Source organism: Gymnodraco acuticeps, unplaced genomic scaffold, assembly GCF_902827175.1.
Source record: "Gymnodraco acuticeps unplaced genomic scaffold, fGymAcu1.1, whole genome shotgun sequence".
Classification (NCBI taxonomy): domain Eukaryota; kingdom Metazoa; phylum Chordata; class Actinopteri; order Perciformes; family Bathydraconidae; genus Gymnodraco; species Gymnodraco acuticeps.
The window spans coordinates 179078-204992 of NW_022992331.1; the positions used below are offsets into that span (position 1 = coordinate 179078).

Consider the following 25915-nt stretch of genomic DNA (forward strand, 5'->3'; position numbering starts at 1 on the left):
CAATGAGGATTGGCTCCATGTATTCTCAGAATGGGCAGGGCGCACATAAATGCTTGAAAGAAAGCATGTATTGACAGGAAACTTGAGCATATGAGCAAATAAATATTAACCTTAATACCACTGCATAACAGATAAGTCAGTGTGGATTTAAAGTGTCAGTGCTGGGATTTCTATCCCTTTATTGAACAGCCATCTTTAGCAGCAGTTCACATGTTAAATTAAAGCCAGACAGATTCTTGGAAAAGCAAGTGTTTAGTTGTTGGAAGGAGTCTGACATTTCTGGCACATGAACACAACACGTTTAATTCTTTAAGGATGGGTAGCTTGTGGAATTCAGTTGTGTGGAAGATGAAAGGAGGGTGCAGCTTGTAAATCATGAAGGGTGATGGAAAGGCTTTCTCAGGTGCCATTTTAGCCTTTCTACAGGTCTTCTTTTGTGGTCTGTGCAGTGTTGCCCCAGGCCATGCTTATTGAATGACCAGATGCTCCAAGGTGTGTATGTGTGATACATGTGTATGTAATAAATCTGGAGTGCAATATATTGCCAATAAATATAGGTTAACATGACTATCAAAGTGTCCACTGTGCCCTAAATTCTTCTCTCGCCTATTTACAAATGTGTTCTAGTAAATAGCAAGTGAAGTGGGACTCTTAAATGTGAGATGTGTATCAGACGGAACTTGACACCGGTGCGCAAAGAGAGCGCGGAGATCAGGTTAGAAACATGCATCGCAACAGAACATCTCCAAATCGCATTCCGCATACTGAAATCTAATCCGAGGACATCAGGATGTGTGACATAATCCCCAAGACATCTGAAAACTTCGCTCCTCCAAACGGGGCTCCCGGTGGTTTGGAGAAATATGTGGACCTCTGTTTGCTCTTGCGGGGATATATAAAAGAGGGGCGGACACCAACTGCCCCAAACGTCAGAGCGCACTTAACTATAAATCTCTCCAAACTGCCCTCTGCGCGCGGTGCGGTGATATGCGCAGACATCTGTCCTCCTTCAGTCCAGTATGAGGACGACGCGCGTGGTGACTCTTCGAGCTACAGACACTATCTGACCCGGAGAAAATGGAGAATCAATACCCCCATCTGAGTTGTTTACTACGTCAAGATATTGTCAGATGTTGGCGATTATGAACATTTAAATCAGTTTTGGATATAACGACGCTTCAATTGTTTTATGAAGAAGCAGACGGGAGCTTTTCTGCTCTGTGGGAAACCGATATTGTGCACCTTTTGCGCCTTGCTTATGCTCTGGAGACGCTGATGTCTTCATTGGACTCCTTTCAGACGGAGATGGTGGAACTCTCTCGGATTTCCAACGTGGAAACGTAGCATCCAATTAATCAGCGACTGCAACTGTACCCCGTAAGGCGCAGTGGCACTTGGTCCGCTCTCTTCAACACCTACCTTTGGACTCCAAAGTGTGGAAAGACGCATGGTTTGGTTGCTGCGCCGGATCGGAGTACGAAAAACACACCTGGTGCGGAATTTCATCTTTTTTTCAATCAAGACATGAACCGAAATTGAACTCCTTGTAAGGAATTTTTCGGATTGTTGCTTTTGAACTATCCATGCAGTGGATTCGGCTTGGGACACTCAATGAGTCGCGTTTTCTGTTTTGGATTTTAAAAACAACAGCCAAGCGAGTTTCAGGTCTGCATGGCCCATATTTAAGGTAAGTAAAGCAATATATGTCCTATCATTTGAGAGTGTAAAATAAATATATGGTAATATCTCCTGAATGTTTGTGCGCACATGGTTTACACGCTTCACTCCCATGTTCGTTGAAATAGCAAATCAAAATGCAACTTGTGCATTTGTTAGGACTTTCGCATAAGCTAGTATTTATCTATGCATAGCTGTTTAGGTTTACTGCAGACTCAACATGCCATTAGACAGAGTCACGTAAGCTTTGGGGATCGCCATCTGGCCAACTCACACCATTATTTAGGCTATGGTTGCCAACACGCTTTGGTGCGTGCTTTAACCAACGCATTTTTGTGAGGCTCTTCCTCCGTGCCTCATTACAAGTAGCAAGAGCTGGCCTGATAACAACAACATGATCATATCCTCTTATATTTGTCATTGGTCCGTAGTGAATACGTGGCTGCTGGTTGATAACAAATGCTTGTCATTTTAAAAACAACACAGGGTTTTTACCCACTAACGTACCATTTGTTTCCTAAAAAATGTTTTCTATATTGTTTGCATATCTTGATATTATTAAGTTAGTAATTTTACTGACTTCATAATATGTGTTTCATTCATTTATAAGCATTTGTTTTGGTAGGTTAACTCCATCAACTGATATTGATATTTACAACAAAGCCAGACAATGTGAAGATGAAAGCCTCTTGACATGATGACACAAAGTTATAAATACTCAATGAGTCAGGGTAGGCCTGACCACACTGTTTCAAACTCTTTGCTGACTTAATTATAAACAAGAGTTGCCCTAAATAATGACTGTGGTTGTATTAGACTCCTTTATAAGTAGTAGTAGTAGTAGTAGTAGTAGTAGTAGTAGTAGTAGTAGTAGTAGTAGTAGTAGTAGTAGTAGTAGTAGTAGTAGTAGTAGTAGTAGTAGTAGTAGTAGTAGTAGTGATTTCTAATGAATAAAGGTATTCTGATTCTGATAATCAATTTTGTTTTATCTCCCTATTAAAAAAACATATTCTCTCCTATTTTTGCAGCTTTCTTCATAGGAACTGAGTCTAAGATGAAGTTATGGGATGTTTTGGCCACGTGTTTGTTGCTCCTGAGCTCTGTTGCTACACGGCCTCTCTACCAAAACACTCAGCCAGCCAAGAGGAATTATTTCTCCAGCAGCTACAGTGATTCTGCGTCCCTGTCTGTGGAGGACAACGAGCCAACGTACCAGCGTGAAGACCACAACCTGCAGGAGATCTCCATGGAGGATCAATGTAAGTCATTATGCACAGCATGTTCTGACAAATGCTTTAGTGCCGTGCAGTCACTGAAATTGTCTCTTGAATGATGGATAATTGGTCCTCATCAGGGTCACATCAAATATCTTTGCATTAAATAACATGAAACTAACTATTTAATCATATAGTTAAAAAGGAAACTAACATTTTCAGCCATGTGTTGACTTGTGAGAGCAATAGTAGGCAGCCCATAGCTTATACTGTCGATTTTTTAAAGGGAAATTTAGACATGAATGTGACACCATTGGTTTGCTTGCCAAGTAATTGACACTAATTACACTTGAGAAACAGCAGGTAAAGTGATAGCCAGTGGGTTGAGCCAAGAGTGGAGAGTCCTACATTGATAAGGCTCTCAGACAAGAAGGTTATCAGAGGGAAGATCTTAATTTGTGTTTTATTGCTGCTGTGGGTTACATCACACTGATGTCAAAACAAGCCAGAAGCATGAATAAGAGTGTGAGCAGCTCCGATACCGGAGGTCGCTCTCCACATTTCTCCTTCTCCCTTTGTTTATATTCACCTCTGCCTCTCTGCGACATATGACATGACCTTTACCCATCCGCCAAAAGTCAGAATTCATGGTTTTATAAAAGGCGGGGTGTACCAGGTTGCAGGAATTTCCCACTGAACAACACCGGAAAGTTTCAAGCATCAAGCGAGAGTTCTGTGTTTATGTTCATTTTAACAGCGACCGTGGGCAGGGATTTATTTTGTTTGGACCAATGTGACACTGTATCATCTTCACACAGAAGTAGAAGCAGCCAAGACCTAGATAAGGAATGGAACATTTGGACAAATGTTTGTCCTGCCACCTCATATTCTTGTTTGGCCCGTGGTGACATCACTGATGTGCTTTGTAACCCAAGACCATTAGCCATGCACTAATAGTGAAAACAATACTGTAGCTCCAAGAGAGTTTTTGTGTAACGTCTGAGAAAAAAGGGGGTTTCTCTTAAACAGCTTTAACAGCTCAAATCTGCAGATAGAAGCTGTAAGAGGAGACTGATATTGTAGTATTCAGCCAATGATGGCACAATTTGCACCATTAATCGCTCCGTTTGCTGCCACCGGCCCAGTCTGTGAGCAGGTGTACACTGTCGCCTGTCAGCGGACATACAATAGGAGGTGTCTAAATCAAAGGGCAGGTGTGTCTAAACAGATTGGCCCAGGCTCACCTGATATGCGAGCGGCGGCCCAATCAGCTGTAGAGTGCAGGCAGATCAGATAGCCTGTGTGCTGCCAGAGGAACAGGTAACACAACAGAGATAGGCGACACTGCAATAGAGAGGCACTGCTAACCACAACACCACCTGCCAGACATTGCACCCCGTCCCCTGTCTTTTTCACACACATCCCCAATTCACACACACACAAACACACAAACACACAGGTAATGTAGTTAGAGTTGGACCAATTGATACATTTCAGAACAATATGTCTTCATGATTCTCCTACGTGGTTCACTGTTGCCAGACCCACAGGCGTTAGAGTAGGAGAGTCTTTACTTTATAATAGAATCAACATGTAACACAGGAGGGTCCAAGACTTTCACTCTGTTCTCATCACTTCTGCCAGCAGATGGTGGAGAGCTGTGTTGGTGCATGTTTTCAGTTTCAAGCAGACTACAATCTGCTTCATCTAAATGACTCAGAGCATATGATATCCTTTTATATGGCCTTTGAAGTGTTGACATTCAAAAAACGATATCCATGAAAGAGTTAAATGACTGAAAAACAATCTCGAAGTGCGTCTCTCTTTTGGTGGTGTAATTGGACTGTGCCTATGTTCTTAATGCAAAATCATGCTTGCCTGATCCTATTGTTACAAAAAGTTACTACAACTACTCTCGAAATGTAACTTACAACTGCCTCTGACCTTTATCTGCCAACTCATCCGCCAACAGCTATCTTGAAAGAGTCAAAGCAGGGCACCTGCCCCACCATATGAACATCTCTGCATCAGACTTATCCATAACTCAGCACACACCTTTTCTGATCTGGACATTTCTAAGTATTTATTTGAACTCCTCTGCATTTCTGTGCAGCCTGTGTTCCTTGCTTTCTTCCCGAATGTCTTTTTCAGTCTTGAGTTTGTTGAACTGATCGATTTATTTCATTTACCTGTTACATAAGTATCTGCATTTGTGCTATTAAAAGACTAGATTTCTGCAACTTGTGAAATAAACACATTCAATTTTGGCTTTCACTAGACTGTCTCCCCGTTTCCAGTCTTTGTGTCTATTTCCAAAAATGTCTACCTGTTCCTTGGTAATAACGAGGTTAACTGCTCCAGCTGCATTAACTTGCCATATGCAGAGAGAAACTAACACTTAAATAGTAATAAAATCAACACTAACATATGATTATCTATTTATTTGGCTCACTGTGCAGTAGTGTTGGCTGCAATGTGATGGAAAAATGCACTGTGCATGCAGACAATTGTTAATTTAAAATGTAAGTTTCTAATTAATGGGAAGCAGTCAATGATCTGCACATGTGATAAGAGTGTGCTTGTGGGAAATGGTTTAAATTCACTAAAATGTGCATGAATTCCTACATTACTCAGCTAAACATGGCTCTGCATGTTTTTCATACTCGTCGCTTAGTTTTATTATGTTTGATTCGTATTTTGTTTTTCCCAAAGGGATATTTGAAGTCTAATTGTATATATGCTCATACAGCCTTTGAAAGCAATAGATTAATGATATTATGTATGGTGATATTTTTAAAAGTTTATGTGAGTTATGGCATTATTATTTGTATTATCAGCTTAATAAATTAATATTTCCCCCCTGTATGTTTCAGATGACATCGCAGGTCCCTATCCAGAGCAGTTTGATGATGTGATGGATTTTATTGAGGCTACCATTGGCAGACTCCGGAGATCATCGGAGACCGGCGAGAGCTCCAAGGGACGGAGGGAGCAGAAGCAGAGGGGAGCAGCAAACACGGGAGGCCTGAGAGGCGACAAGAGAGGACATGGGGACAGGAGGCGTGGTCGGGGGCGAGGGGGAAGTCGAGGGGGTAAAGGAGGGCGAGGCGAGAAGGGGAGGGAGAGGGAGGGGATATCAGTGCAGACCCGAGGCTGCTTGCTAAAGGAGGTCCATCTCAATGTGACAGACTTGAGGCTAGGATACCAGACTAAAGAGGAGTTGATCTTCAGGTACTGTAGTGGGCCCTGTGTGGAGGCGGAGACAAACTATGACAAGATCCTCAACAACCTCACACACAACAAGAAGCTGGACAGGGACACGCCCTCTCGCACCTGCTGTCGACCAATAGCTTTCGATGATGACTTATCTTTCTTGGACGATAATAATGCATATCACACACTGAAGAAGCATTCTGCCAGGAAGTGTGCCTGTGTATGAGGACAGGCATGACCTGAATCAGTGAAATAAGGATCGTCTTTGTGGGCTGATGGGATATCTAGTGGAGTGTATTTTCCGAAGGAGACAAATGGAAGTATATAAGGCCATCTCTCCCAGTGACATGAGGAAGATGGGACAGTCAATACAGAAAGAAAATACAACTTTACATTCTACAGTCCATGCTAAGTCATCATCCCTCCTGACCACTTTGGAGTTTCCGGTCATGCACTTGCAGAAACGTACAATATCTGCAACAATTTGCGGGAGGAACAATACTGTTACACTTCCAGATTTGCCAACTGTACTGTCTAAAGAAAGTGAAGAAAAGTGAAGACTAAGCCGGCTTTTTTTCTGAAGGATGTCATTTTCCCAGGAACATCAGTTTTCCCTAGCTGGCTCCTTGCACTCCAGATGAACACAGAGATATGAGGAGTATATTCAGCTGCAGTCTAAATCACTACTCCATGGTCTGAATGTTGACATTTACATTCAGAGCCAATGGATAAAAAAATACCACATGGGAGTTCAGAAAAGACTTTTTGGTGCAACGCATCTATATAAAATCTAATCATATATATATATATATATACATACATATATATATATACACGTGTGTGTAAGAGGTATATTTATTAAGATGGGAATTAACTTATTGTTATTTATTTCAATCCATTTTATAAAAGAAATTGTTGTTGTTTTTTTATTTATTTAAAAGCTTTGTTTGTCCAGGATAGTGGAGCTTTTTTTCAAACTAAATCTATAAAAGGTGATCCAGAACTGCTAAACACATCCTAAAAATACTTATTCGCTTTAGATTCCAGGGTTTCTCAATTCATGACTCCAAAGGATCATAATTAGCTATCCAGTTTAGGGAGGGTATAAAGAGACACAGAGGACCAATAAAATGTTTTTGGACTGAATTGACCTGTTGTTTTTGGAGCATTTTGAGAGACGGCAGGGTAGATATTTCACTTCAACTTTCCAAATGCGACTATGCAAAGACAAGGGGGGCTCCAGATCGGTTTCTCAGCAAATTACTCTTTACTGCTGTTTATTTTCATTGTAGTTTTCCAATTAATAATCCAGGAGAGATTGTCAGTCCAAATGGGAGCCACAACATCTTTCAATTGAAATCTAAAATGAGTAGTAGAAGGAGAGTAGTGGTCTCTGAGGATCTGCAGGTGTCTTTGAGGATCCATAGTTTTAGTCACAGAAGCTGCTAGAATGCCTGCCTATCAGCGTACGTTACCCGAAACCTCACTCTGGCCTTGCACCAAGTCTGAGCAAAGGCTTTGCAGCGGTTACTGTCCCAATAGGCTTTAAAGTTCACAAGACTGCTTGTGTTTCTGTCTCGCCTCTGACAGACAGGTCTTACTCCCTGAAAGGCGATTTGAAAGTGATCCTCTAACACGAGTCTTAACCAAATATCCCTGTGGGCAAAGAAATATTGGTGCAGGCAGTTTAAGGAAGATCTAACTGCTGTAGCTGTCATCACACAACTGATGTAAATATCTCTAAGACTAGACATTTGGACAAAAGAATATGTTTTGGAATTACAGAGCAAAGTAGATGGGTAAACTCAACACATGCTTTCTACATGTAATGACTTGTTCAGCCAGGTTTATTCCCAAACTATACACACATATACATCCAGGATAGAAGAGGCTCTTTAAAAGCATGTTGCTATGCCCATTGAGACCCCGCAAGGGGATCGTTTTAAGTGGAACACAGGGCGCCCTAGTGTAGGTCTTGATGTTAGCACGGATTAGGGACCAAGGTATCTGTGCCCACCCAGCAGCAAGCAAGCCAGCTTTACTGTGTAATCCCCCTGCACACAGAACAAATCCACTGCATCAAGCTGAATTTAGGCCAAACACTACACAGAGAGGGGAAAAAAACTCTAGCTTGTATCACAGCATACCTCATCAATTGGATCATCTTCCCCTTTAACAACTGATTTGTGCATAAGCCTTTCCAGATGAGAATGTGCAGTTAGGAGACTTCCCAGAAGCCTCAGAGCGCCTCGCTACTCTACGCTACTATACGTTAAAGTGTGTAAACTGTGACCACTAGCTCATCTCCATGATTGTTTGTTCAACTGTTCCTTGATGAGAAGTCCTGTGGTTTAGATGCAAAGGTAAACAAGCAAAAGATAAAGACGCAAATAAATCATTAATGTTAATATTAGATGAAATAATTGGACTTCTTATCGCTCCTTATTGTGTCATCACCTCTGTGTCATGTCGTCTCACTTGTTTTGTGTTACAGAACCAAAGCTCCCTGCAAACTTTATTTTTGTACAATATTCATTTTATAACTTTTTACAGAATTAAACTTGTTTCTATTAAATGTATGTGTCTTCTGGTATTTTGCCATGTACAATACTGCACCGGTGCCAGATGGTAAAAATGTGACTCTGGTGTGTTTACGCAACCATCATGTAAAATTGAGGAGGAAAATTTGGGTTAAATGGAGATTGAGGGGATGGTTTGAGATATGGCCTCTATAGTGGGGCATACATTCCTGAACACTAGCCCAGGGTCGAACAGTATACAAAAGCTATCTGTAATGCACCGCTGAGCTGTAAATCAAGGCGCTGGAGAATGTTTCCACTGCACTAAGAAGATCTGTAAATGCTGATGACAAGATGGCATCAGTACAAACATTGAGTCATTGAGCAGGGGCTTGAGGTGTATATATAATGTATAGCTGAGGTACTACAAGAGCTTAATATGTCCAAGTCAAGTCTTAAGCCTTGTAATACCAAGTTGCAAGTCTAACAACTTAATTTCCAAATATTTCGGCCCTCTAAATAACATTCAGTTTTTGTGCCGTTGACTGTGCTTTGGTTTGCAATATGGCTTGTCTTTTCATTGCTTTGATCTAATAATTTAAGCTGTTATCAATAATTGTATATGAACAATGACTGGAATTACCTTGTGTACATATAAGGTGGCTTATGAGAAACTTACAGAGAATGATCACACAACTCTGCAGCGGAGCGTTTTGGCGTCTTTCCGCTCTATGTTTTGTTTTCAAAAGTCCCACGACTTTAATGTTTTGTTTCAGCTAACGAGACACACATTTCCATTATGAGTTAGTAGAGAATATGGGACTAGCAATAACCATGTAGCCAGAAACAGGACGGATATTTTGCCTCATAAAGTTTGGATGTGTAAATAACCAAGAGTTTATTTATTTAGCATGTGACAGAAGTAGTAAGCTAAAATACGAATTGGATGTGTTTTATTTGTCTTATTACTGAGTCATCTACCTGTGCACAACAACTAACATGGACATATTCTGTATTTGGGGCATAGATAAAAAAAAAAACTTCAGGTACTGCAATAAAGATAAAAAATACATTCAGAGTTGAAGGAAAGGACCATTTGCCAGGTTTGCATCTTAAAATGTCTGCAACTGGAGGATAAGGTTTCATCTCTGCACACAGCTTCTCTTCTCCACGTGCCAACTAGTTGATCACACGCTGGTGGAGTGAATCAAAAAGCAGTCACTCACCTCCTGCTGGCTGAGAACTTTTGTTCTCAAGGAGACCTTGACGTCAGTGTCTCCACCATGAAGCCTATCTCCTCTAACCCCCCACTTTCTTTGCTCTTTAAAACATCACTCTTTCTTTTAGTCCTTCCATATTTCTTGTCTTTGTATTTCTCTGTCTCATATTCATTTTATGGCTACAGGAAGTATGCCATGACGCGGAGAAATTCGATTGTCTGCTTGTAACTCTGCTTAGGAATTTAAGACTGCTAGTTTCACCCATTGCTAGCCAGTAAGTAAAAACACTAGTCAGATGTTGTATGGAATGTAAAGATGTTCTGTGTCTTTACATGTAAGGTAACATCAGATTCAGTGAGTAAGGTGGAGGGGGGGTTACTTATCATTTAAACCTCATCTTCTTGTCAGTGAAATTTGGCATATGCAGAATTAACTCTATACGACTCAAAATCTTGTTACAAACTAGTTGTACTTAAACTCTCACGTAAAGTGTTGCTGTACGCAGAGGTTGCATTCCTGAGAGATGTATAAAGAACACAAGCATGGGTTTCATTAGATCTGTATGGTGTGGTTTTCTCTGTCGGTTCAAATATGTTTAGACATTGAACACAAAGAGAACATAGAGAAAAAGCTCCACTATGTTGTAGGTGTGCTATACAATACAGTTATTTCAACATTATTTGCTTTTGTAAGTTTAATGCAACACATTTAAGTGGGGAAGCAATTGGAGCCCCAAGAGACAAACAATGTGGTACTTGGGCTCAAGGTTGCATTTCATATTCCTCCTAAGACTGAGAGGTATGGATGAAAGTGGACCTTGACAATAAAATTATTATAATTTTTGTAATTTCTTATCTACAGCGAAGTTTATCAAAACCAGGCTCTGCGAGGACAGGGTGTGCTTTATATCTGCAGGTTGGAGCCAGTGCCCCATAAAAACGTGTTTGGCAGAACAATGCCTTTGATCAGCTGGTCAAAACAGATATATCACTTAATTTGAGATCAAATAAATATACATTTGACAAAAGAATACATATCCCTTTATAGGTGAAATATAGAACGTAGGAAAGAAATCTATGGAATCAAAGGGGAAGAGAAGTGTTGCACAGCTTTGTAATCAAGTCAAACCTTGTAAAATAACAAACTACAAAAGAATAGAATTGGCTGCAAGATTGTGTACTTCTTAGCAATTTATTTTTTACAAACTAGTAAACTGCGCTTCATAGTTTGATGAACACAACCAGACCACAAAATCTGGAGACAATTTATGAGGCATTAGAAAGCTCCAGGGTTGTGGGAGAATAGGACAATAGAAATGATGAAAATAAAGTCAATAAAATAAAAAAACGACATAAAAAGCCAAGTTCTACCAAAGGTTGGATTGCAATGAGGGGAACATGAACAAAACGGTATAAAACTATGTTATGCTTGCACAGTTAAAATGCCTACACATGTATGTGCTGCGTCTTAACACAGAAGTAGGCACATAAATACATATATGCAAACTTTACGAGGGAGGTCAGGGTCTGTACAATTTAGTAACTTAAGTGATGCTCCAATGCACAGTATCTGAGTGTAACCCATTGTTTTGGATTGATCCTGAGACCTCATGGTTACTGTGATAAATATACAAACACAGGCCCACCCTGTCTGCGATCTAACATAAAATGAGCTGCTGCTATGGCTCCTCAGATCTTGCGTTTCTTCCACTCGGGTTCCTTCTCAGCTTCCTCATCCTCCTCGGATTCCTCTGCAAACATGGGCTCTGGCTGGGTACTGAAGGGAAACAATAATGGGTCATTATTAAGCAGATCTTTTATTCTCCAGACAACTTTAGAGCAAAGCAATGGACAGCAAATTAAAGATAACAACCAGATGACGGAGCTGTGATGACATGCATGATTTAAGAATTTAATAATAATGGAAAAATCCTTTCTTCTATGAAGACCATCTGAGGCTTAAGCCCCTGTCACACTGTCCCGAAATTGACACCCGATGGACACACAATAAAGGAAATGTTCAAATTCGGCTGTGATTGTAGCAACATCGGGCCATTCGTGAGGGCATCTAAGCCATCGTATGACCGCCGGTGGAGTTTCTCAGGCTCCGGCAGCAACTTAGTGAGCGGCAACTTCGTAAGGCACTTGTGAGGGCATCTTGTCAAATCGTGTCATCTTCGTGTTATCATCGGTGCATTCACCCTCACTCTGATCGGGCGAATGCCCGATGGCACCGATGATAACAAGATGCCCTCACGATGGCCTTACGAAGGGCAAAATTGACACACGAATTCAACACGAAAATGAATCTTCGCAAGGTCCTTCGGCAATTTTTTGGCATGCCAAAGATTTTTCCACCGCTCACGAAGTTGCTGCCGGAGCCTGAGAAACTCCACCGGCGGTCATACGATGGCTTAGATGCCCTCACGAATGGCCCGATGTTGCTACGATCACAGCCGAATTTGAACATTTCCTTTATCGTGTGTCCATCGGGTTGTTTTATTGCACAACAAAATCATGTAAATATATTATGTAAATAACACAATTTGTGTTCTGTGAAACTAAAAAGGATATAATATATTATTTTGAAGGACAATTGACAGGAAGTTGTTGTTGCTATGGAAACAACATTACAGAGAAAACGTAATATTTTCTACATATAACGACGGATAAAGTAAAGAACAAAGTCTGAAGATATCAGTACAGTATCATAGTACTGTAACATAATTGTTTTTGGTACTTTCATTGCAGTTGTATGTCTTAAATGTAATGTAAATGTTGCCTTCGTGTGTGGTTCGGGGCCATCTTCGTGCGAAATTCACAATTCCATATTCGTGTGTCCATCGGGTGTACATTTCGGGACAGTGTGACAGGGCCTTTAAGGAAGATCGGTCTGCAGGTGAAATAGCTACAAAGTGCAGAGGAATTGTACTTTATCAGATTCATCTACTATAATGTACATCACTAGTGTATTTTATTTAACTAGAGTGTTGTAACCAGTCTGTGTTTGGCTGCAGCTTTGTTCCACGTTTACATAGCTGTCTGAGTTTGATAAAGATCTAAAGTTGGCCATTACGCTCCTTTTGGCAGTGTGAAGTGTGTACCTGTAAAACATTTATGTGTCACACTGGCAGGAAGAAACCCAAGTACCATCACAATAGCATGAGTAGCGCTTCTGATACTCATCTTACACTGTCTGCTAATGAGAGCTAACCCACAAATGAGAGGAGATGAGGGGGACTGGGAGAGACAGTAAATAACTCAAATGAGGAAATTAGAGTTTCTTACAGTGTGTATGCCGGAGCAACCCAGTACGGGTTATCTGAAGCTTCCTGGGCGTGCCGGAGGATCGCCTGTCGTGGGTTACTGTCGTCGGTTTTATCTAAAGCAATGTTCTTCACGATGAACGAAGACAGAGTTCCTCCATGAGCTGCTACTCTTCCTCCACGACCTATCAGGAGAAACGTTTACAGGATTATATGTAGTTCAGACTTAGCTACAATAAAAACACATGTGTAATGTCAGAGGACAGAATTAGGACATGACTACAGTATGACACACTATTCGCACAGTCACACACAAGTTAGCACATGACAAATCATGTGTTAACTGTAATAGGAAAGCGTTTTCAAGTGGTATTATTGTAGGTACAGGTTTGAACAATGAGATTACATTACGTGTTTATATATCTTTAGCAACATGGTTACTGCTAGCAGCCTGGCTAACGCTAGTGACCAAAGCAAGTACATGTGCAAATCCACAAAAACTAGAAACCTTAAACTCAGTGCTATGAATAAAGTAAACACCAATGGTGTTAATAGGTAGGCAAGCTGTGTTACTTACTGATCTAGTTTTCTATCACTCTCCCTCTTCTCTGTCTTCTTTGTCTGTCAACGCGGCTCTTTTGCCAGGTAGTGTTTTCACAATTCCACTTTGAAGAAGCTCGCTCTTTCCCTCTGTCTCAGTTTAATTGTTAGGCTCAATCTTAGCCACAAGAAAATAGAGTTCACAAAATGTTGAACTATTCCTTTAACTATATCATCAGCTGGATAGACAACAGAACAAAGTTGCTCTGTTGGCAACAGCATTTTAGATTTATAGCACTTTAGGTAGAATTTTGTTGAACACATTTTTCTTCCTAGCTCCGGGAAGTAGTGTGTTAAAGCTACACTGATCTTTGTGGTAGTTACAGTACTTCAGTGCTGTTGACTGTCTTCCAGTGCACCTAATGGAGTTCTGGGGGAGGACATTATTACGGTTGTCCTGAAAGATCAGGGATAGGATACACACATGCATGTGCACACACACAGATTTCCTGTTACAGTTGGGCAGCAGGGTTGTTTAGGGGATTGAGAGGCATCTCGTTCCAGTGCTTGTAAGCAAACAGCCAACCACCAAACATTGTCTCCCTCTTATGCAAAGTTATTCCACACACAGGATAAACAATATAAAGGAAGCCTGTATTCTAAAAGCCACATTATTTTTATAAAATGGACCTGCATTTTAATTTGCAGACTATTCAAATGTATTTTCCTGTCCTCCTCTGAACCCGATACTCTACGTGTTCTCATACGTGTATACACAATAAACCCTTATTCATTATCATTCAGCTGAATGGTTTGATTTCCAATGAGGCCTAATTATCTAAGTTGTTACTACAGTACAACTTATTTAAAGTGAAGAATAACAAAGAAACATTAAATATATCAAACTGTCAATAAAACCTTCCTTTGAATGCAAATCGTGGCTCTTTTAGTTAGTTCGCGCATCATTTTCATAACCTGTGTTCTAAAACGGTGCTACTATTTCTATGGTTTATGTTCAAATTCTCATGACATTTCCCTGTGTTTGATTTTTATATTTGCTGTTGTCATTTATTGTCTTCTGTTTGCGATTGTAGCAATGTGTTATTTATTATTTGCATGTACAGCACTTTGGCTCGACCAAAAATCGTTTTTAAAATGTGCTATATAAATAAAACCTGATTTGATTTGAAAATACTTCAAACCAGTTTTTTCCAATCTGAGAAAAATGTGAGTGAAAGTAAAACCAAACATAGAAAGCAATAAACCAGCTGGAATACGTTGAAGCTGGAAATGTTGTCTTGCGACTCAAACTGTGTCCATGATCGTGCATTAGCTTAGAATTTGTGAAAGTGTGTATTATAATAACACCACGGAGATTGACCATAGGTTCCGAATAAAGTTCACAAGGCATCATTATGTCCCAGCAGTTAGAAAATATGAGGCAACAGCGGGATACAATGAGCTCTGGACTTCAGCTGGGTTGCATAATACATAATACTGACGCATCAACAAATGTGGACATCTGACTCAAACATGATCCTGTGTTCATCCAGTTAATAACATGACATATATACGCTTTCAAAAAATAACGATAGTACTGTAGCTGTTGCTTGTTACTATACTCGCATTCAAATGACCGTTTCTCAGTTGTTATTGCTTTGACTTGTCTCCCAGGGACACTCATTGTACACGCTATTGCATGCCTTTCTTGTAACTCTATTTTCTTCTAAGTTTTTGTTTATTCTGGGAAGCTAATGTTTAGCACAAGTGAAAGCAACAACAACAAATAAAGCACTTTACCTGGTCCGGACACAGGAGGCTCAGGTTTGTGGGATTTCTTTGGGTCCAGTCGGTCCTTCTCCAGCTGTTTCCGTGTACTCCGCTGCCGGGCCTCTCTGAACATGGGTAAGGCATGAGCTGGAGACACACAAGGTAAACAAGGATAATCAAGTTGTTTTGGAAACTGAAAGATCACACAACACAGCGGCATAAATAAGCAAGCAGGGCACCTGGCAATATGTTCAGTGTTTGCAGTGCGTGTATAGCGCTACATCTCTAAATAAAGACAATTAAAGCTGAGATTTGGCAGTGTTTTCAAACAGAAAGTGAAGAAACACAGTATAACCTACTACTACACCTTATACCTACAGAAGATACTCTGCATTGGCTCAAATATACACACACCTGTTGACCTCTGGCAGCATCTCTCCTCGTGTGTGCTCTTTCTGCCACAGTGCTCACCAACACACTCGCTCTATCCCCCATGTTTATATTCAGACAATCACTCTGCTACTCTTTCACACTTTTGTGAACACTATCACAATAAAAGGCCCCCAGCACTTAAATCCACGAGTGTGTGAGTGAACGCGTGTGTGTGTGTGTGTGTGTGTGTGTGTGTGTGTGTGTGTGTGTGTGTGTGTGTGTGTGTGTGTGTGTGTGTGTGTGTGTGTGTGTGTGTGTGTGTGTGCGTGCGTGCGTGCGTGTGTGAGTGTGTGTGTGTGTGTATGCTCTGCTCTTATCCTCAGAGGTTACAAAGAGACTCTTTAGTAAAGGGCTAGATAAAGTGATTTTCCATTCAGGAGTTGTGTCGCTGTTCAGTGTTAATTCTTCTCCTCCACGCTACATTAAGCAAAAAGGTTACTGTTAACAGATTCCCTCGCTTTTCTCAATGGGCCATCACTTGCTTCCTGTCCCCTCTAATTTTCCAGTGCCAGGACATCAAGTGCGTCACTCTCCGCTTGTAGCAGCCCAATCCACTGCCTATTCCACACCCTGTTGGCATGGCAATGAAATCACATGATGCATCTGAAGAGGCTGCAGTAGCCCAAACAATAAATTGTGTCTGAATTGGGTCTTAGCAGCCAATCAGGGGCGACGTGTCGGCAGCTGTTCCGTTCGTGTAGGATCACGACTTTAGTATGGGGTCAAAAGAGCGAGAGGCACGCACAAAGGAGATGACAGCCTCGTGTGTCTGCGATATGACAGGATGACAGGTAGGGGGGTCTTGTGTGTGTGTGCGTGTGTGTTGTGGACCAGCAGGCGATCACGCCATCAGAGCAGGAGAGGCTGCTGTCCCTAGCGTGATCCTGTGACTGCAGAGCACATGGGCGCAGCGTGGCACGGTGCCCTGCGGCTGTCGCTCCACTCATCTACACCCTGCTACATCAGCTAATGGGCCCGTAAAAGCTCTTACCACTCTATTCTTTGAAAAGCCCCCCCAGTATAAGATTGAGTGTTTAAATGTTTCTGCGCGTGTGTGAGAGAACAGCAGGAGAGAGGTAGCATGCTATCTGGCTGGTTTACTTTTAGTTAAAGAAGGAGGAAGCTTAGAATAAGGTCCACTTGTCACATTTGAAGAAGGTATGGATGTAAGTGTTTAAATGGGCAAGGAAGAACTTACGTGTGATGATGTAATCTTGTGTTAGGGTCTCTGCTTGTCTCTCCTTGCGCTGGCTCTTCACGACACACAGCTTAGCCCCCCTGGAAAAGAGCCAGTTATTTACACATTATGCTGTTTGAATGTTTCATGTAGGAAAAAGGAGGTGAAGGGTAAAGCCTGTCTTGTTTTCTTTAATTCACCTGAGGACACCAACAATACATGTATTGAATAACATTATTTGCAGTCACAGTATGATATGTATATATGATTATGATATGATGTATATTTAAAGCACTTTGAGCACCATGTATTATTATTATTATGATATGTTTCCGGCTAGTGTAATATATTGTGAAACAGTCTACATTTTCTAGAACATTGTATATATAGTATTATTATGTCCTTTATACTGTAGATATGTACATAGACTTGCTGCTGTTTATTGTTGTTATTGTTATTTTAGTTCATTTTATTATGTTTATACTTTCATCCACCTTTAAAGATGTTTAAAGATACACTTTGCTGCAGCAACAAAATCCTTTCCCAATTTGGGCTCTGTTGGGAAAATACTGAATGTACTCTTCCAATATCAGAGTACACATGATAACAAAGGCCCTACGTAGCTGTGTATACGACAGGATGTATGATTACCTAGAAAGCGTCAGGACACACTGTTTTAGGCATATGATAGCTATGTGACAACGATTAACATGATGATTCAGCCTCTATGGAGATAGACATGTGACAAGCATGATCTTTTCTGACGCGGGTCTTCGCTAATCTAAACTAAACATTGAATACTGCTTTGAACCGGTATTCCTCCATCTTGTGACTGTGTAACACCCTCTCTTGTATATAAGCATGTAAAGGACACTGTTCAGGAACTAGTTGTACGTGATGACCACCTCCTTTCTTGCAAGGATAATAAATACATGAATCCTGATATTGAAGCTCAAGCCGGTGACGAGTGATATTTTTCTAACAGGATCGATGAAGTACCCATCTATTTATCCATCAGTCTTAAACACAAATAGAGCAGGGTTTCCGCTAGGATTTTTTCTCGCCGGTCAAATGTCCGGGCAGAATTTATTTTACCGGATAAATTTGAAACTTACCGGTCATATTTCAATAATAATAATAAGAGTTATGTAGCAGAGTTTCCGTTGGCAGGTAATTACCGGACTATGAGCAGATATGCTGATGTTTAAAACTCAGTTCACGGGGCTCATTTTTATATTGCTTCAGTCTATAATCGTAACAGATCGAAAAAATTCAGATTCATTTTTCAATAAATGATTCAACAAACAACAAACAACATAATTATTACATTCAAACAAACTACTTGTAGTAGATGAAGTACATTATTCAAAAGTTTACATTAACTTTGAATAATAACACGGGAGAAACGGATCCTCTCTTTTCCCCTCTCCCTCTCCCTCTCTCTCTCTCTCTCTCTCTGACAGCCCGTCAGTTTCTCATGCAGCTCGCTAAACAGTGGGCGGGGCTTCAGGTGATTATGCAGAGCTGCATGTCTCTGTCAGACTCAGCAGCTGATCTGATCTCTCTCTCGCGTCCGGTTATACTTCACTCGCGTTTATTTCCATATCGATCAGATCCAGCTCTCCTGATCGGGCTTTATAGAGAGCACCGATCAAACTATTAACAGTGAATATCGGCCGATAATGACCAGTGGCCGATCTATCGGAGCATCCCTAATTATTACCAGACATTTTGACCGGCAGGTTTTGAATTTACCGGTTTTTAATACATTTTACCAGCTAAAAACCGGTAATTACCGGCTAACGGAAACCCTGAAATAGAGATGTCGCTGCATGCTAATGTTAAAACTGTATTTACAATGTGTTGATGGAAATTAAATGGTAGTGCAACAGTGTGGCTCTTGTATATGTTTTTATAGATATAGAAGTTATTTCAGGCTGTGACTGCACAGACAATAAAAGGGGAATTGTTTAAAAGGAAGCTAAAATAACACCAGTCTGTTTTCTAAAAGGTCTAACTGAACTTACCTGTGGCTTTTAACAGGGTCATAGTAGACCTTGGCCAGGCCACTCGAAGTTCCCACCATTATCTGGTTAAGTTTGGGGTGCCACAGGCAGCGGACGACACTCTGAAATACACAGAAAAAACACAGTGTTTATTGTCCAGTAACTGCAGGTAGTGAGTGTGAGGAGAATAGGTCATGCTTTAAAGCAGCAGCTCACAGCCGGTTGAGAGTAGTTCAAATATGAAGTATGTTTCTGCTTCTCTGCTGACAAAAGGTGGCGGTCATATTCGATTGTCTTCAGTATTGTGAGCGTGTGACCCGGGTTGGTTGTGGTACAGTGGGGATCAGTCCCAGCCTGCTCTGCTGCTCCAGTTGACTATATTTGGATGTTGGGATGAGGACTGGCTCCCTCAGTCTGTGTGTGACAGATGGCCCAGTGCCAATAGGACCACATGTATCCAGAGGTGTGTGTGTGTGTGTGTGTGTGTGTGTGTGTGTGTGTGTGTGTGTGTGTGTGTGTGTGTGTGTGTGTGTGTGTGTGTGTGGAAGAGATAGAGACAGAAAGTGAAAAAGGGGTAGAGAGAAATACACACACAGTGATGAAGACCCTCTGTTCGTTCTGTGATGTGTGAGCTTCAGTAGAGAGCTGCAGTAAAGCCTCTACACACATTATTGGAGCATCACAACTTCCTGTGACGAGTTGTGTTTAAGCGCGTCATGTATATGTGTACGTCCAGTAATTGTACAGCATTTTGAAAGCACTTTATGTGGAACAGAGTAGGCAGTCTGGGTGGGGGGGACAGGGGCGTTGGATGGGGGGTGGGTAAGAGAAGCACTACGACTGGGATGTCCAGATTCTGTGACGGTGAAAGCTGCTTAGCGCCCAGCTGTTCAGCTTCCCACCAGGATACCATGGGAAGGAGTCTCAATGACACACACACACACGCACAAGAGGAGAAACACGTATGTGTACGTACTCATGCATGTACATATAGAAAATGTAAGCAGGGCTAGTTGTTTTCACTTCAATATACCTATATATGAAATCTATCCAAACACAAAGGCAAATTATCAAATAAAATATAAATATAAAAAATAATACACCCAATATTCCATATACAATACATTTCTCTTATCTTGTAAATACAGCTTAATTATCTTCCAATATTTTCATGCAAGTATGACATGTAATAAGACTTTTTGACTTAAAATTGTTCACAATCTGCTTCAATTTGAACCAAACCTCTCACAGTATCTACAGTGTCAGGCCAACAGCTCAGTGGTGTGTAGCTCATGGGACAGATGAGGGTTAATCTGCTCAACCAGATCATGAGCCGGCTGTAATTGATAGAACAATCTAGAAAATGCTTTAAAAAGGATCTGCTTAACGTGAGCCTCACATAAACCATTAATGCACATGTACAAATAATTATAGTATAGGACTTAATAGGCACAAACAAAAAGGGTTTGCACTGTATTAACTTTGCATTAAAACAGTTAAATTACAAAAGAACAAATACAAATCTGCTCTGTTGGACTTTAGGGAGATTCTGTTTTTATAAACCGCTCATCACTTTTAGAAACATGTATCAACATGTATGCATTTTGCACATTGAAATCCCACTATGGATGTGCTTCAGTGTAAATGTGTAATGGTTATAAATTGCCCCGTCAGAGTTGCTAAAGCAACACGGACAGTCCCTACAGGAGAGGGACGGCTGAGACGACAGCTAGGAATGCTGTTACACTCCGCAGGTACCGTCACAGCTAAAGGAATTCACTGCAACACAACATAGCACGACGAATCAGGCCGTAAAACCAAAACAACGGCCAGGTTAGTGCAGCCTGGCCAAGTTGAGAAAATAACCTCATCAGACCCAAACAAATCATCCTGTCAGCAGTGAAACCAGTGAGTGAGAGAGAGAGAGAGAGAGAGAGAGAGAGAGAGAGCATCTGAAACATGAGAGAGAGGACCTGAGAGAGAGAGAGAGCATCTGAAACATGAGAGAGAGGACCTGAGAGAGAGAGAGAGAGAGAGAGAGAGGAGAGAGAGAGAGAAGAGAGAGAGACGAGAGGAGAGAGAAGAGAGAGGAGAGAGGACGAGAGAGGAGAGAGAGAGAGAGAGAGAGAGATAGAGAGGATGAGAGGAGGAGGAGAGAGGAGAGAAGATAGGGAGAGAGGAGAGAGAGAGAGAGAGAGAGAGAGAGAAGAGGCGTTCAGAGGGGCCCCCCACCCCAGCTGGATCCACTGAGGAGCCCACAGCCAAGCCCAGCTCAGTCCAGTCCAACAGTAAAACTGCTCTCCAGATATGCAGAGCAGCATGTTTATACTCCAGAAACCCATGTTTACGCTTCACGTCCACAAAATTACATCACGAAGGAGGAAACTTTAATCAGTCAGTTCTTCGGTAGCAGCCTTTTTTGTCCCGTCAGATTAAAATACCAAAAGTTGATTATGGATAAATAAGACAACAGCGACTCGCCCAATAAGTATGGTGATGATATAAAGTTATGCAGCAGTAACGGGACACCACAGTCACAGCTGTGTTCCTTGTTTGGTCCATGGCGAGTGGATCCAAATGTGCGATGCTTCTGAAAGACTTGAACGCAGTCAGGGAAAGGACAACCATCGAATTAGCACCTCAGCTACACACCGAGTGGGCACATGTCCGAGAACTCTAATTATGAACTGCCTTACTGGAACGAATGGCTTTTACATGACGCAAGATTTACTTGGGTTAGATGCACAAGAAAGAACACAGTTAAGGCCTCCCTTTCACTTTTCAAGCCTGACTGCTCTGCGAGGATGAAAGACTGACCATTCGTATCAAAGGCCTCGCTGAAGAGCATGGTACAACTCACTGTTTAAGAGCAATTGAGCATGAGATACTTAGTGTAGCGTGGGCAATCGGCAACAAGTGAAGGGGTCAATGGTTCTGCAGCAGCATCCTGACGTGCATTTTTTCAACTTTTCAGCATTTTATTCTAATTATTCTGATAATTTTCAATTAAAAACACCTGTAAGCCAAACCGAATATCAGATTTCAAAATGTACGTAATATGAAAATCATATTGGGTATGCTCTGTTGCCACGTTTTCTCACCCAGTACACATTCCTATACAGATCTTCTAATTAAGATTCATTTACCAGTATTGATCCAAATACAGTGATATTTTACTTTTTCATTTTTAAATAATAATAATAATACATTTTATTTCTATAGCGCTTTTCTTGAACCCAAAGACGCTTTACATTTGGGAGGGAGGGTAGACAAACATGTGTCTGTATCACTGATGGATATGATTTGGCGTAATTTGTAAGGTCATGAGAATTTAACTACACATAACTGGTGGGGAAATGATCCCGTACCAACCTTAGTTTTAGGAGGTGCAATGTTTTTATTTTCTACAAGGTTTATTTCATTGTGTTTTTACTAAATAATTAATTATTGTGACTAAGAACTAACTTTTGGTTGATACCTAATCCATTTAATAAGGTCAATATAATAAATACTAACAATCTTTGGTGGATGAAATTGGTTGATTATTTTTAGGTCAACTTTTTAGGTCAACTGTCAAGAGATGAGAGACAGAGATATAACAAAGGACTTCGTCAGATTTGCCAATTAAAGGCAATCACAAAATACCAAGTAACACACATGCACTTGTGTTGGGGCACAAACATATATTCACATGTTTACAGAAAGTGCATGATGATAGCAGGTGTTCGATTTGGGATCCAGCCAAATGCGATAGTCAGCTTGGTCTCACCTGGTTTCTGACCCTTTTGATGAACTAAATGAAGCTTAAGAGTGTCCGAAGTATTTACCCAATGGGCCTAAAACAGTCTCTGCTCCAAAGCGTACCCCAGAATCCAGGTCTGGGGTTATGTAGACTGTTTAGGTAGAGATGATTGGTGGCCCTTCCTTTCACTCGCCTGCCTGGTACGCCACTTTATAAAGACTGCACTTAAATTCTTGGGCCATCCGAGGAGCAGACGGCTGATGTAAACATAGTAAATAGCACATTCATCAGGTTCACTGAGTGCATGTCAACCACACAAAGCTGATCTGCAGCAAAACTACATTTCCACTTTTTAAAGGCGGTAAAGCTAATGATGCCATTGGGTGTGTCATAAAATGCCATAAAACACATAAAAATAGGCTGGGCAATCTGGCAGCTTACCCTTACCGTTCCCTCCCAAAAACTCTCCTTACATATTACTCTCAACCTCTAATGAGGTTACATGACAAGAAAGATGGCAAGAAGCTGCTCAAATCGGTGTAAACAAAGACACGTCAGTGGATTTTCTCTGCAGTAGTTTTAAGGGAAATAAAAGGCTCACTAACGTGTTCAAAACATGACCATATAACTTTTAAGAGGTAACAATTAACACAAATAAAAATATTGCCAAGACATTTGGCAGCAAGAAGCAGTATCTAGACCGGATTGTTTTATGTGGCACAGGTTGGATTTTGTGGGAAACTAGCAGGAATTTTCTGCAGCAAAAAGGGTGAGCAGACGGGAAGAGCTTTTGCCGTCTTTCCAGGGAAAATGAACCTAAGTTTCAAAATGGTAGATGGTGGAACGAGTGGAAAGCCAATGGAAAACTCACTTCCAAATGTGTACCCACTTCTGTAAAGTGAAAGAGAAGAAAAGTGTCCATGGATTGATGCAAAGGAGGTGGGTTGTTAAATGTATACATACTCTTTGACCCAAAGTATCTCAGGCCTTTCTTTGAGGCTGCCTATAGAGATTTCGTGACCATGGTGAAGTGAGTTGGAATGACTCTGCAGGAAGACCTTAAATACAACTTATAAGGATAAGATTAAACCTACAGTTGTTGAGTGACACCATTATCACCAGTGTTTTTTGATTGAGGTGAACCATTTAGCTGTCAGGTTTTGTCAAATGTCCTTTTCTAACAACACATGAGCTATACCTAGCTAAAGCTAACACGAGTACAGAAGCAACACTTTCTATACAGCCGGGAATGTAGAACATACGCTATTCATTTTGAGACCCTTGCACAACCACTAGTGTCCCATTACGGTGAGACAGATTGTTGTTGTTGACCCTCTTAAGTGAAGGGACACCGAGGTACTGACAGGAAGAATATTGATGCTAAAACTAATTATTGTGCTATTAAAAAGTTAACACAAAACTCAGTCATTTTTTATTCTAACTTCAGATGAGCTCACACTCCCCTTTGAATTCAACAATCATCCTTCTTTATAATTTGACAGTTTAAATAACTCTAAAAGGTCTTCTTAAGATAACAAAATGTCAATAGATAAGAATGAATTTATTCAAGTAAAAAAGATAAAATGGGTCACATTAAACGCAGAGCTCACTTCCCTCAGTTAGTGCAACTGTGCACTAAGAGTGTATGCTGTGCTGTGCCAAGGTTTGCAAGCTAACAGCTGGCTGGCAGGACAGTGGGACGCTTGGACACACAAACCCAGCTTTTGTCCCTTTCCTCCTCTCTCGTTGCTCATGTGAAAGTGTCATGCCTTAGTAAGGCAGACCAAGCTAGAAGCCATTAGCGTCTGTCAGACCTCACTGTTATGACTACAGATATACAGTACTCAATCTGTTGAAAAGGAGAGGAGGAGCAGGAAGCTACAAAAAAAGTATTTTTACTGAAGACAGCACCTCTGCCCTTTATTTCAGCACCTATGGCTGGTAGCCCTCACCACAAATGGATTTCTGAGAAAGCAGGATTAGTATAAAATACACAGCATGCCAACATGTTTGACGGTGGGGTGCATGTGAATGGAACACGCTGCTTGTGTTTGTAGATCATTCAATTTCAAATGTAACTTAAAGGAATATAAAAGCGTATGAAAGCATTAATAGCTGTCTTGCCAAAGGTTTGTGGGAATGACTTGCAGTAAGGTAAAGGTCACATTACTCTACTTTCTCATAGGTGGCCTGTATTTTTTGTTTTTTTACTTTCCTCGTCTTTTGCCTCCATACCCCTCTATAATTCATACTCGTATTCCTCCTGTGTTTTCCCCAAAACAGTGCCACCCTCAATCTGTCATCCAGGGTGTCTCTGAAATACGACTAGCTTTGGACAAGCAGTAATTTAAAGGGAAAATGTTTAGTCAATGCTTCATAATATGGGTATTTGATATTTGATTTACAAAAAATAAAGAAACCAAATTCCCTTTTAAAGATGTTTTAGTATAATCACTCCATATCTATACATAACAGAGACTGCTGACACAACTCTGCTCACCATTCTGGATACGTCTCTATTATTTACCCTTGTGAACACTTCTACATAGTTGCTGGTACAATGTAATGAATAGGACAACAAGAAAGTTCTAATCCGTTGGCAACATCTCATGTTGGGTTAAATAGGAACTTAACTGAACCTCCATTTTATGTCGGTCAAATCGGTCCTGCTGCCATAATGAAGTCATTAGACGGCTGTTGTTTTCATGGAGTTTTAACCCAAAAACATTTAGAGGCTGCAGTTTCTTTAAGCCCAGACTCCTTACATGGATGAAGAATGACATACACATTGTTTTCATTATGTGTTCATTATGTGTCATAGTGGATTCATTATGTTTGTTTTCCTCTGCACATTATTTTGGGTCATTTTGGTTTGCAACAAATCAACACGTTGAAAAACATCCTTCAAATAGAGCAGCTGTGGTTGTAAAGATTAAGGCAGGACTTACTGTTTTGGGCACTTCTATTTCATAGACCTTCTGGAAGGAAGCTCGCTCATAGAAAACCAACTTTCCATTTCCCTCGTCTTTCTTCACAGAGGTCCCCGTAACAAGAAGCTTATCATCAGGGCTGAAGCAGCAGTCGGTCCTGGCAGAGAAAACGACACCCATACATTATCATCGGTTCATAATTCACACATT

General features: G+C 40.9%; 2 protein-coding genes across 2 annotated transcripts in view; one reads left to right on the forward strand and one right to left on the reverse strand.

Moving 5' to 3' along the window:
- The first annotated feature begins 1002 nt into the window (after nucleotides 1-1002).
- Nucleotides 1003-8756, forward strand: gdnfa (glial cell derived neurotrophic factor a). The gene is made up of 3 exons (XM_034208556.1): nucleotides 1003-1687; nucleotides 2706-2936; nucleotides 5765-8756. Exons 2-3 carry the CDS (start codon nucleotides 2732-2734, stop codon nucleotides 6328-6330), a joined length of 771 nt encoding a protein of 256 aa, XP_034064447.1. The 5' UTR covers nucleotides 1003-1687; nucleotides 2706-2731; the 3' UTR covers nucleotides 6331-8756.
- Nucleotides 8757-11015: 2259 nt separating this feature from the next.
- Nucleotides 11016-25915, reverse strand: part of LOC117541388 (WD repeat-containing protein 70) — a 43265-nt gene continuing 28365 nt past the window's right edge. The window contains exons 13-18 of the mRNA XM_034208532.1: nucleotides 25724-25862; nucleotides 19055-19155; nucleotides 17049-17128; nucleotides 15449-15565; nucleotides 13131-13293; nucleotides 11016-11619 (exon numbers count right to left, since the gene is read on the reverse strand). Of these exons, the coding sequence (XP_034064423.1) occupies nucleotides 11532-11619; nucleotides 13131-13293; nucleotides 15449-15565; nucleotides 17049-17128; nucleotides 19055-19155; nucleotides 25724-25862 (688 nt within the window). The 3' untranslated portion in view covers nucleotides 11016-11531. The remainder of the gene's footprint in view (nucleotides 11620-13130; nucleotides 13294-15448; nucleotides 15566-17048; nucleotides 17129-19054; nucleotides 19156-25723; nucleotides 25863-25915) is intronic.